Source organism: Pelecanus crispus, chromosome 4, assembly GCF_030463565.1.
Source record: "Pelecanus crispus isolate bPelCri1 chromosome 4, bPelCri1.pri, whole genome shotgun sequence".
Lineage (NCBI taxonomy): Eukaryota > Metazoa > Chordata > Aves > Pelecaniformes > Pelecanidae > Pelecanus > Pelecanus crispus.
In genome coordinates, this window is record NC_134646.1 from 6,792,893 (window position 1) to 6,806,006 (window position 13,114).

The 13,114-nt window shown below is 44.8% G+C and overlaps 1 protein-coding gene across 1 annotated transcript; it reads right to left on the bottom strand.

Moving 5' to 3' along the window:
* Positions 1–6,619: 6,619 nt before the first annotated feature.
* Positions 6,620–10,292, bottom strand: NDNF (neuron derived neurotrophic factor). Its single transcript, XM_009487141.2, has 3 exons — positions 10,102–10,292; positions 8,949–9,073; positions 6,620–8,013 (listed from the first exon to the last, which is right to left on the bottom strand). The coding sequence occupies exons 1-3, from the start codon at positions 10,290–10,292 to the stop codon at positions 6,620–6,622; spliced, it is 1,710 nt and encodes a 569-aa protein (XP_009485416.2).
* Between the last annotated feature and the right edge of the window lie 2,822 nt (positions 10,293–13,114).

Consider the following 13,114-nt stretch of genomic DNA (forward strand, 5'->3'; position numbering starts at 1 on the left):
ATATGATGTACTTATTCATTGTTTACTCAGAGAGCAAAGGAAGACTTCCAGAATTCTTTGTTTGTTTTCTAAACTAAGAAGTCATTGTAGTTTGTATTAACCCTCTTATGCACAAAGTTAGCTGGCTCAGGAGACCTAATACAGGTAAGAAGTACATACACTTTTCAGACAGAAGGAAGGAAAAATAGGGAAATATTTTCTTTAATAGGGCCACATTTATAAATCATTCATAAACAACTAGCTGAAATTCCAGTAGCCCTCCAGATCTGAAAATTCTCTTTTTACTTAGAAACAAAAAGGCAAAGACAGACTGACTCACCTACCTCTAACAACTCACTCTTATCTTCCCTCCTCCTGAGGCAGGACAGGCATCTTTTATAGTTCATGTTAAAAGGCTTGTTAAAGGAAGCAGGGTCACCTGGCCCCAGTGGTGGGGCTGGTAATGAAGCCCAGCTGCATCCTCCCGGGCTCTGCGGGGCTGAGGGGGAGCCACACGCTCCGGAGAGCAGGCTGACATTTCCCTGTGGAACTGGCTTGCACTTTGTGTAGCCGCTCAAATCAGGAAAAGCAGATGGAAGAAGCCATCTTCTTCGGTGTGGTTTTATTTTGTACCCCTATCGCCATAAAAAGTCTATGTAAGAGGGAAGGGCGGCAGAGAAAGGGGTTTTTACAGGGTTTTCCTCAGGTTTCTATGGCCTCAGTAGGTGGCTTTGCTGATATGCCACAGCCCTGTGGTTTTTAACATGATGATCGTTACTTGCCTTCCAGAAGAGGAAGTGAAATTGCTCCCAGTTTGTTTTTTGGGTAAAACTGTGTATCTTCTTCTGCTGCACCTTCTCAGCAGATGTGTTTGAATGAAAACCAGTGGCAAGAAGTAACAGGCACAAAAATAAAAAGTGTGTAATAGGCAAGAAAAAAACATTCACATTCCTCTAGCCTCCTTCTAACATTGCTGGAATGCCAGGAGACTTTTTGAGTAATAGCAAACATTATGAAATGGAGGAGGACATAAAAGAAAATGTTAATACCTCAGGAGTACTCTGGTCCTTCCTAACTTTCTGCACTAGGGCAAGAACTTCATGTATACTTTGGCATCCAGAATCTTATAAAATATTTTCTTTGCATATGCCAACACTTTATCTGTTCATTTTAGCTTGGACCTGCAGGATTGCTTGCAAAATGGAATTGGAAAAGGGAAATAAGAGTGGAAATACACAGTTAAATTCTCCACTTTATTCCACCATAAGCAATTAGTTTGTGGTTAAGAAGAATATAGATTACTATTGGTGGAAGAAGCAGCCAACCAACCTCCTTTTCCCAAATAGTAAAATACATTCTTGGCCACAGAAACAATTTAAATTAGTCCACACACATTATTTATCAAATGCTGTCAGTTCACAGGGTCCTTGTACTCTCTAGAGGGCCTCATAGTTTAAAGCCCAAATCCTAAAATGAGATCTGCTTAGGGGAACCCCTGCCCCTGTGCCAACTTCCAGCCCCAGCAGGTCCCTGTGTGGACACAGAGCATCACGTTACAAGACAGGGACCCAACTGACATTAATTGTACCAGGTAGCTACTAATTAAGTTGGTACGGGGGGAAATGGCCAGGCAGACTGCTTTGAGAATAGTCCCCTGGACTAAAAGCCAGTATGCAGTGCTTTCAGCAAAGTAACCCTTCCCAGCATCGTTTCTTCATTTGCTAATTTCATTCATTATGCCAAGGGTGAGTTTGACCTCACTGGGAAATGGGCTTGCACTTCTGAAGCAGAAAAAAACACTGCGAGGAGACACCGCACTTTTCAATCCTGAATTATGTTCCTGGTGCTGGCCAAGCGAGAAGATAAAATACGCATTCATGCCGAAACTGTGGGTTTGAATTCTTTTATCTGAGACATAAAAAGAAGGTCTCCCTGGAGTAACTCTTTGACCTGAAGTACCTGTTGAAAGTGGCCTTAAAACCTGAGAAGGCTCACTGGCCAGGTTAGCAGAACTACATGACTACTGGCATTTGGAACTAAAGACTGAGCTCACGAGTACAAGGTTTGTTGCTGTTTTTATTAGTAGCAGGATATTTTTTACAAGACAAGATAAAAGTGAGCACCACTTGTAGAAAATGGAAGAGACGGCTTCTCTAACTAAGCCAAACAGGGGTGGGTGAATACAGACTTTTCCTACGGCTCTGTCAAAGACCAACAGCTTACTACTATATGAGTAACATTTGATGACTGCCAGTCTTTAACCTATGGTAAAAGCTTTTCATAGTGTGCACCAGCCTTCATCCTCATGTCCTCTACTCAGTACAAGCCAAGTGTAAATGATATGCTTTACTGAAATGCATCTTTACTTCTAAATAACTCCAAAGTCACAGTAATTTGAATTAATAGATCTAATACTGAGAACCCAAATTACTGGCTGTGCTGTGCAGATCTGGGACAATCTCTGTGTGGTGAGTCAGACCAAAGACGTGTGTATTGCCACAAAACTTGAGGGCTGATCTCTGCTATCACAAAGGTTTAGGAGTAGGTTTCCAAGCAGAGAGAGGGAGAAAAAGAAGCGTTCAAGGTTCCTGGTACACAGTTGCTCATCTTTGTTTATGTACTGAATTAGAGAACATGCATTTTCACACTCCATTTAAGTGAATGTATTCAAACATGATAACTTCAAAGCTAAATATTCAAAAGACTGTGAGCAACCACAACTATTGCATTTTTTTGCCAAGTGCTAAGGTAAAAACATGTTTGCTGTTCCAAATAAGGATTTTCTTTCTCCCTGGTATGTTATCAGTCTTAAAATTGCTACTTAGAACCCAAACAAATACAGCTTTGAGACCCAGACATTGTTTTTACAAGTGGAGTTCTTGAAATGAAGTTGTATGTCTGTGTGTGTAACTGATTGATTTATTCTGCAGTTTTGCTACCATCATAACCTTAACTTGCGTTCTGTAACTCATGGACCATTTTGTCCTTTGGGCTCTTTGAAGCTGACATTGTAAGGCTGCTGCCAGATTTGTCAGTAAGTAAATCAGTAAAATTAGATAAGCTCCACTTTGATTGATGAAGGTGTTGAAGATTATCTTGCGGTGGTATGCAATGGCTCAATGACTGTTTACTCATTTGGAAACAAACAACAACAACAAATCTGTAGAGGATTTCTTCTCTGTTACACAGTCCTGCAATAGATATGCCTTAATGAGGTGTTGCCACCAGGGTGGGCCACCATATACTGCCTTCCTATAGCCATGCATGTTCCTCAACTGCATATTCCAGCATGGCATTTTTTTCCCAAAGAGACACGTACTAACAATATGAATTCTGAACTCCATTTAACCTTCTATTTCCAAGCTTATGTTTCTATTTTAATTACCTCTCCAGCCTTGTGCTTAAAAAACCTTTTATATATATATTATATATTTGTATATGTATTTCATATACCAGCTTTTTTTGACTTTTTATGCCAGGTATCCATCTGTTACATTCTTTAAGAAGTTTTTCATATATGTTTTGATGTGAAACTAGGGATACAGATGTGACAGTGGATTAATAACAGGATCCAGATTGTGACTGAGTCAGACCCAATGTAGGGCAGCAGTTCAAAGTTACTCTTGTTCTGTGGCCCATGTGAAATGAGTCTGTAGATTTGTTTAATTTCTCGGTAGACAGAAAGCTGTAAATTGGTGATGAGGTAAGCCAGAGGATGGAGACACATGTAGTCTGAACTGCATTCACAGCCAGGCTGACTGGCAGCGATGGGGCATGAGGAAAGCTCTTCGGTCACCCATGCTATGACTCCTTACATGGGCTCTCTGCTTCACAAACACTCAGTCTGGAGCTTTCCCAGCAGATGATGCCTATTTTACTTTAATACCCACTTCAGTCACCTCCCACTTAAGGGTGACGTATTTGCACTGTATAAAGACTGGTGCCCTTATTTTTACTCTATCCTTCAAAATAAAGAACTGCCTCGCTCAGATCCACTAGACTCCATTAAGACATGAATAATACTGGGATGATTAGTAGATGCGATACTAGTATGGTCTCAGTTTCATCCAGAAGAATAAATAGAGCTAGTTGTTTGGGAAAAGAAGAATTCCAGTGGGAATAAAGACAAATATTGTGACATTTTTCTTTGAAAATGTAGCGTTCAAAAATAGAAGATGCACGCATCTTGGGGAATTTTTTCATTTTGTGACATACTGCAAACATAAGTGGTTAGCAGGCAGAAAAGCCAAGTGAGCTGGATGAGCATCCAGTGAAATCTGGCTAAGGGGAACAAATAGAGCTGGAATGGTGATGAAACATATGTTTTCAAGTAAACATTGTAGTAGGCCAGTGGAAGGTATACCGTTCCCCACAAAAAAATGGCAGCATTGAACAGAGAAATACTTAAATAATGCAGGTGTTGCCTTTAACTGAAGGGTTCAGTAGCCTTTAGGACAGTGAAATGTAGGGAAAATATCTCCCTGGCAACTGGTGAGCTAAGACTGGTACCACAGTCCCATTCTTGAAGGATTCCCAGCTGTAGTTATCTACTCCTCACCTACACCCTGGCACAGTAGTCTAGCAGGCATGTGTTACTGAAGCCATTCGCTTTAAGAAATCAGAGAGATGTTTTCAAATGAGGAGAGGAGATCGCCTCTGGAGAAATCTAAATTTCAATTCTTCTGTTTATTATATAATTACATTAAACACAGCAGGCGTCTACTGATCAGTCTTCATATGGTATCTGCCTCTTTCTTAGAGAATCATCACAGCAAACTTGGCATGTGGAACGGCGTGGGAGCTTGCGCAGCCACAAAACCCAGCTGCCGCCCACCAGTCTGCAAACCAAAACGTGCTGGGGGCAGCCGAAAGGAAAACCTGAAGCACTCAGCACTACGGGGCCAAGGAAGACCGGAGCTCACGTCTGCAGGGCTGGAGAGTTCTTGTCTCCCCTGTAAGCAGCCTCAGAGGAATCTGCTTTCAGCCTTTATGTGGATTTTGGTCCCTTTCCATCATTTTCAGAGCCCCGAGGGGGCTGGCAAGTGCTTAAGTCACAGCAGTGAGACATTTTGTGGACAGGCACCTAAGGAAGAGACAGAGACTGTCTTTGAATAAGCCCTGCCGTCCACTGCCTGAGTGCTGCGGACTGATACATATGATGGGACCAAGAAAAAAGGTCTCAGTTGCCGGTCCTGAGGCCCTGACCCATACTACAGTATTGGGGCTGAGGCAGTATGTATCCTGCTCTTAGCCGCTTGAAATGGGGCTGGGCTGGTTGCTTCTCAGAAGTGTTTTCCATTAAGCAACTCTATACAAGTTTTTGAGTCAGTGAAGGTGACGTGGAAAAACAAGTAAGAAAACTTAGAAAAGATGAGATCCAGACATTTAATATTTTAAAGAAATCTACACAATGGAAATAACTGCAATTTAAAGGAAAGTACGCTTTTTTTTCTTAGCACTACCATTCTTGTCAATGGAAAAAAATAATCCTCTCAGCTTATTATTACTGCGGTCAAACCCAGCAGCATCCAGAAAGCAAATGTTTTCAATGATAATCTAACAAAAATAACAACTGGTTCTCTGGTGTGTTATTTGTTTGAATTGTATGGTCTCTGTAACTCAGACTGCGAGCTCCTTGCAAAGCGCTGGCGGCACTCGCAACCACGATGAAACAGGATCCATTCCCTTGCCAGGACAAGTGAAGCTCCGCTGTGCTGTCCTGCTCCTTTGGTGCTTGTATCACTGTAGACCCAGACTATGCCACAAATACCACTCCTTCAATGGCCTGCGCTCCCTTGCAGATTTTAACTGAGTCAGTACCATCAGTAATTCTACTGGACTTCAGTCCCCTTGCCCAAAAAGATAAAGAACAACAAGAGAGAGGCACGTCCTACCTGAATTCAGTTCAAGTTTCAGCATGCCTCTTCTGTCCCCAAGTCTGTTTGCCCCCGTAGAATGTCAAGAAAAAAGAAACGATATATAATCTAATATTTTTAATTTTATGTACAGGAATATAACGTTATGGCAACTTTGTACATGAAATACATACAGTATTTAAACATGAAAATCAGCTAGGTAAGAATTTACATTAGCAATGAAACTGCTTCATGTGCAGCCCAGTTAATACTTAGTTTAGATCTGTATTTTATTGGGGAGATACTTTAATAGTTTACAATCATAGAAACATAAACATTTAAAACAAGACTCTAAAATAATTTACAGAAACCCTACCATCTACACTGAGAGAAAGGGTGTATGTCTGTGAGTTTTGTGTGTGAATAACAAGGTGGACGAATGATGTATCTCAGCCTTTTAAGTATAAAATAATTTAGAAGCAGTTCATGCAATATGGAAGCAAAGGAGTGCCCGTTCCTTTGAGGTTTTCTGCTACCTTGGACATCTACTGAGCATCACAGGTGGGTCACCGGACACATGAGAATACCGTTGCCAGATGCTACCAGAGAGCACCAGCCTCAGTTCCTCCAATTACTTATGTAAACATAAATATACAAGTTGATATCTTTTCTACACAGTACAAATACAGGTCACAACTTCTCAGCTGTGCAAGTAGTCAATCCGTATACTTGGAAGTAGGATAACGTTCAGAGTGGAGTTCCATATAATTCTATGTACAGGGGCACTAACAGAACTTCCTCGTTTTCACCAATTTGCTCTGATATTTCACGGAGTGCCCGCCGTGCCCTATCACGTAAACGTCCAGCAGGTAGGACTTGCCAGGCTGCAGGCCTCTGATTGTCTCTGTGGTCACTGCTTTCTGGATATTCTGGCTGTGGAAATATTTACAGAGAACCTTTTCCGATTTCTTCCTTGTATCTGGACCCAAGCACTGGTTCTGCTCTCTTTTCTTCTGCTCTTCATTGTAATTGTCATCCACTTCCCTTTTGTAGATGCAGAATTTGTTTCTCTCCTGCGTGCCCAGCCACGCCACTGTGACCGAAGAACACGTGCGGAGTTTGTCAAAAGCTTTGATTCGCGTATCTTCAGGAAGAGAAGGAAACGACTGCTTGTTAGGCCTTGTTGTAGCCAGGATCTTCAGCATAGAGGCACCTTTTTTGCTTCCTTTCAGCCTAATGAGATATTTAGCTTTTGCTTTTCCCCGAAGCTGGAACTGCCGCACACCCTCCACGTTTTGAGACAAGAGAAGTTTTCCATCTCTTCTAACTTGGATCTGAACAGCATCCAGGCATGAATGAACGGAGAAGGTGACTTTTTGGTGAGATGAAACGGGAGCAAACCGTAGAAATTTGGCTCCCTTTCTCTTGATGAATACATCTGTAACTTTGCCATCCTTCAGTTCAACTGTTTTCTGTTTAGCCTCCTCCTTCGTTCTAGCAAAGGTGCCAACGTACGCAGTGCTCATGTTAGTGTTGGTATTTACTGCAAACATGTCGAAGTAGTACTGCGTATCGGGCTTCAGGTCAGACACTGTGAAGATGTTCTTGTTCCCGATACAAACTTTATGCAGGTCAACTCTTGGCTTTGAGGATGTTTGGCGCCCAAATTTTGATGATGCTTTCAGGAAACCACGTTCTTTGCCAGAGTTGTTGTCTGAGGGGAAGCCAAAATGGGCAAAGTCAAATGGACTGAAATCCAGACCTGGTTTTGGAGCCATCATGAAGGCATCATCAGAACTGAGCTTGGCTTCAACGGCACAGAGGCTTTTGAAATTGTGTTCTTTATTGATGACTATGCAATACTGAATCGGCTGTTTCAGTAAGGAGGCGGTGGGACTTGGTTTCCACGCCAGCGTCACTGTTGTACGTCCCAGAGAAGTGACATCGATTCTGGGATCATAAGGTAATTCAGGATAAGGTTGGTCCGACTCTGGAGTAGTGGTTGCATACACTTTAAAATGTGTATCTTTCTCCGTCGACAGCAGATCTAGTTGGTACAAACCAGACGGTGAACTGGAGGACACAAAGTACTCAACATCATTGCCTTTGTAAGAGAACAGCTCTGTGCCTTCCTCATTAGTGATCTGCTGTTTCTGTTGCTCAAGAGGTTCTGGTTCACCTAGATTACAAGCAGAGAAAAACATTTGTAGAGACAATCTGCGAATATGAGAAAATAAAACTCTAACAGACACTTTACATACAATACAAAAGTGAGATGAAAAAGGAAGGTTTTATCTTCTGAGGAAGATGTAATCAATACTTCTGTCAAATTAGAGAGGGAAATTGCTTTGGCACTCAGGTTAAAACCAAATGCAATCCAAATGCAATCAAAATTGCACCTGACCAGTGTTCACGGAGTCTCATGAATGGTAGCTAATACCTTCCACTAGATGACTTCAAGCACCCAACCTGGAGATGCCATACAGTTCCCCAGGGGGAACTGACTCCGCTGCCTGTTTCTGGACTTGGGCCCTTAGCTTTGGCCCTCTGAGTCACACTAAAATTTTGTGCTTAAATGCAGTGGGGGCCAAAGGTGCGTATACCATACAATGTGGCGTGTACGACATTTTAGCACTCATGTGGGAGGTTCTGGAAGCCAAAGACCTTTTCTCTCTTGAGTAGCAGCTATATGGCTATTTCCAAATAAGCTCCGTGTCTACAGAGGAGTCCCCTCTAAGGGGCGAGCTCAGCCCTGCTGCAGTGCCAGCCCTGTCTCTCCAGTTCTTATCTTGTGTACACAGCTCACAGCAAAGCCCCCACGAAACTGAGTTACTCTGGGCAAACAGTTTGTTGTGGCAGCATCCAGTGCACTTTCTAACTATAACCTCAGCTTTTACTTTTACTTTTTTACAGCCCTTTTCCTTGTCATGTTGCTACCTGCTGCCAGTTTCCCGCACAACAGCAGGACTGGGGCTGAAGATCCAAACAGCAGGAGATCGTAAAGATGGGCCTGCTGCGAGACTTAGCATCACACTGAGACTGGGTTGAGGGGCTTCAGCCCCAGGAGAAAAGCAGGTCTCTGAGGTGCAGGGGAAGTCGCTGATGTTTTGTTACCTGAACCTTCTCCACTGGCTTCCTCTGGGAGCTCTTGCACACTCAGTTTCCACTCCAGAGGGGCATCACATGGTGTCACTGTCACTGCTAAGGGAGTGTTGTCCTCTTCAACCACGAAGAAATACCTAGGGGAAGGTTAACAGACCTATACGTCAATAAATCCTGATGGCAGCCAACCGGCAGGGACTGACCTGACATGATCAAGGTTGATCTTGGTGGGGCGACAGAGAGAAAAGCGTTACTTGCAGGCAAGCGTGTACAGAGGGAATATGGAAAGGCCAGTGTGCGAGAGCTAAGGAGGTGAGGGGTGTCCCCCCACTAACACAGTGGTGCAGAGTTCACACTTTGCTTGTCAAGACATGGCAGACGGCTTTCTGGCCTCCTGCCCTCCCCTCCATCAGCTTCACTTTTTACCCCTACACTAACTATATACAGTATAAATGGTCACAAAAGTATAAATGAGGGAAATGCAATCTTTCCTGGAATCTAGGGAAATGCTCTTCAAAGCAGGACACACATTTTATGCTATGACCAGGCAAGGGCCCTAGCAGCACATACAGATACGTACACATTCAGCTGTTCTCCCACATCCCCCCAAGCACTAGGTGTCATTTATTTTAAAATGTTTCTCACTGATGAAGGCTGAAGGAGGTGTATGCTATGAGGAGGAAGGTGGCAATGCTGATCTTCCCTGAGCTCTTTGGAGCCTCAGGTTCTTCCCTGTCTAACCTCAGTGTTTTCTGACCCATAGGGCCAAGGCTGGGAAGTAGGGAATTCAGACCAGACTGGCTTACGCTGCTTTTTTAAAGCACAATATGAAATAATGAAGAGAGACAAGTGTGGTGGGGTAAGCCTGTAGTTTCTAATTTCCTTCCTGCTCCCTTTCCCTCCAGACATGGTGAGTGGCCCCAATTCAGGGAACTTCTGTGGTCTGTGGGAGCTCTGGGCTTATCCCAGAAATCAAATAAATTGGATAGACCCTCAGCCGGGGAGGCCCGATTGGGATGGAAACTCACATAGTTATCACTTCACCAGACAGAACACTGGCATTTATATTTTTCTAGTTTGGATCCAATTTTTATTTCAAAACACCCAGCAAATAAAGCTGGTATCTTCAAAGTACAACATCCTCACTTGAGCTGGACAGAAATACCTTTTAGGCGTGTCTCGGAAGAGGTAGCTGCTAATTTCGGCTCCATCTGGGATGACCGATGAATCATGAAAAAATGCTTTGTCCCGGATCTGCATTTGGAAGAGCTCCTCATCTCTGGTAGGTAACTTCTGGGGCCTGGAGCTGAGCGGCAGCAGCAGCAGCAGCAGCAGCGGGCAGCGCAGCAGGAGCATCCTACAGCAACGACAGGGAGTCCCACCTGAGGAGGGCTGCACCACAGGCAGCAGGAGCTGCCGCCAGCTTGTCCCGCGCTGGTGGGCGAGACCGTGGCAAAGCACCCATTTATTCGTGACCCGCGGTCACCCACTCGGCTAGCTGCAAACTCACGTGGCTCTTGTGGGCTGATTTACCGCTGAAACGCGGGGATACCTATAACAACGTCTCTCGCGCTTTATGTTTTGCAGGCACCTTCGCTGTACTGCCGTACAAGCACTGGGAATACATATTGTAAGGACTAAGCTTGCATCGTCATAGCACTTGGATAAAGTATGTAGATAGAATCACGGAATGCTTTAGGTTGGAAGGGACCTTTAGAGGCCATCCAGCCCAACCCCTGCAGCGAGCAGGGACAGCTTTAACCAGATCAGGTTGCTCAGAGCCCCGTCCAACCTGGCCTGGGATGTTGCCAGGGATGGGGCCTCCACTGCCTCTCTGGGCAACCTGTGCCAGTGCTTCGTCACCCTCATTGTAAAAAATTTCTTCCTTATATCCAGTCTAAATCTATTCTTCTTTAGTTTAAATCCATTATTCCTTGTCCTGTCTCAACAGGCCTTGCTAAAAAAGATTGTCCCCATCCTTCCTGTAGGCCCCCTTTAAGTACTGAAAGGCCGCACTAAGGTCTCCCCGCAGCCTTCTCTTCTCCAGGCTGAACAACCCCAGCTCCCTCAGCCTGGCCTTGTAGGAGAGGGGCTCCAGCCCTCGGATCTTTTCTGTGGCCTCCTCTGGACCCGCTCCAACAGGTCCATATATAAGATTTTTCCATCTTGAACTGTAATTGAAAGCAAGCCCGCGCACTGGTTGCAAATTGGTGTCTCTCCCTCTCATTAACAAAGAGCAAAAGCCTTCCATATGCTTTGGTAGAGCTACAGTTTGATGTTTTGCCACAGCAGAAATAGAGCTTGCTGGACATGGGAGCTGGAGTAAGCACCGAGCAGATGGAGGGTACATCGACTTCACTGTCCTCAGGAGATTCCGGCTGGGCTTCTAAAAATCCTTTGACAAGTAAATATCTCCAGTGAAATTGTTCTTTATAAAAATAGTGAATTAGGAAAACATGTGATATAAACCCACACATATTCAAAGCACATTGGTATTAGCATGCAATTCAGCAGGGCTTAATCCTCAAGCCTGATGGGAATTGCAAAACACAAAAGCAGAGAATCCCTTACAAATTAGGCATAATAATTCATAATCTCAGCCTTTCATTATTATGTCTACAACTAGGTCAGTAATGACAACCCTAACATATACAGTGGGACAGGCTGGAAATCTCCTTTCAGTACCGTAGATGATCTCATATGTAATGGCTCTGGTATGGGGAGGGTGGTGGTGGGGAAACAAAGCCCATTTCTGGTACGAGAACAGCAAGTTTAAATTGCTAAATGATAACATTTTTTTAAATTAGAAAAAAGAGGTTTAGGCCATTCCCTAAACTGTGTTAGCCACTGGCTTTGGGGAGAAGCCTGATAAAAAGCTGAGCTGGCAGGAACAGTTTTATCTTGTTGTCACTTGGCTGAATGTGTAGTCATGCACCGCTCCTTGTACTGCACTGTAAGTTAACTATGGCTTTATAACAAACTTTCTTTTTACCTTTACGATCAGAACTGCTGTTGAGATTGGGGTTATTTTCCCCCCACTACTTGACCTTTCCCTAATCTTTTATGTAAAAATAGCAAACATAAAGCTCCTTGAGAAGTGGCATGGTGTAGTCTACACCATAATAAAATTGTCCTTCCCGTTCAAGCGCTTCATGAAAATATGCACAGGCACCCCTGAGGAAAGCCCCAGCAGCCTCCTCCTTCCCCCTCCCATGGCTTTACCTTCCAAAAACCCCAAAGGAGCCACAGGAGGCTGGTGTGGTCCTGGTGCGGGACCCTCCTCCTCGCCCCTTCTGGCCCTTTGGGAGCTTTCAGCAAGACCCACTCCCTGGTGGCCCCAAAATCCCCATGAGCCCCTTCCCACTCTCCTTTCCACAGAGGCAAGAGGCCAGCAGCCTGCCAGCCTCTGCCCCTCTCATCATCACCATGGCCCTGCCGAAACTCGCTGCGAGCGCTGGCACCCCGAACGTGGGAATTCGCTGCGGGCAGCACGGGGTCTCGTCCTCTTTTTCACCCCCGACCTCCTGACAAAATCTCCCCAAATCCCCCCTCCCTGCTGCCTCTAGCTCCCCTTCCATTGTACGTAGAGAGGAGGCTGCGGCATCTGCCTGTCCTGCAGTGCACCCTGCTCCCGGTATGGCTAAACACCGCCATCCGCGCGTGGGACAGCAGGTCTCCTCACACCAGCAAGGCCCACAGAGGGCTATTTTCGCCCTCATATTGCTTCCTCTGCCTCTAACATCACTGTTATTGAATTGCTCCTTCCACCAACAGTGCAGGTCCCCCCAGCTCAACCCCTCTGCTCCTCTCCGCTGTCCCTGGCCCCCGTTAGCTCAGCTCACTCCGCCCCCGCTTTCTGTTTTCTCCCACTCGTGCTGTCCAGCTCGGTCCCTGTCCTTCATCACTCTATTTTCCCATTGAAACCGGTGATGCAAGAGGGAAGAGAAAACATGTAGCAAACTCCAAAGTATCTGTAAGCCACAAGTGATGAGTACTGAAAACTCCCTCGCCAGGATGCAATTTTTTTCTCGCCTCCTTTCACTCGTGCCTTCCCTCACTCCAAGGGCTGCTACGCCTTCCTCAGCTTTCTCCCTCCCTGGCCCGCTGCGTATTCCTGTGTTTGCAGCCAGATCCTCCCCTTCCTGAGTGGAAAACCACAGGAAAGATGAAAGCAAATG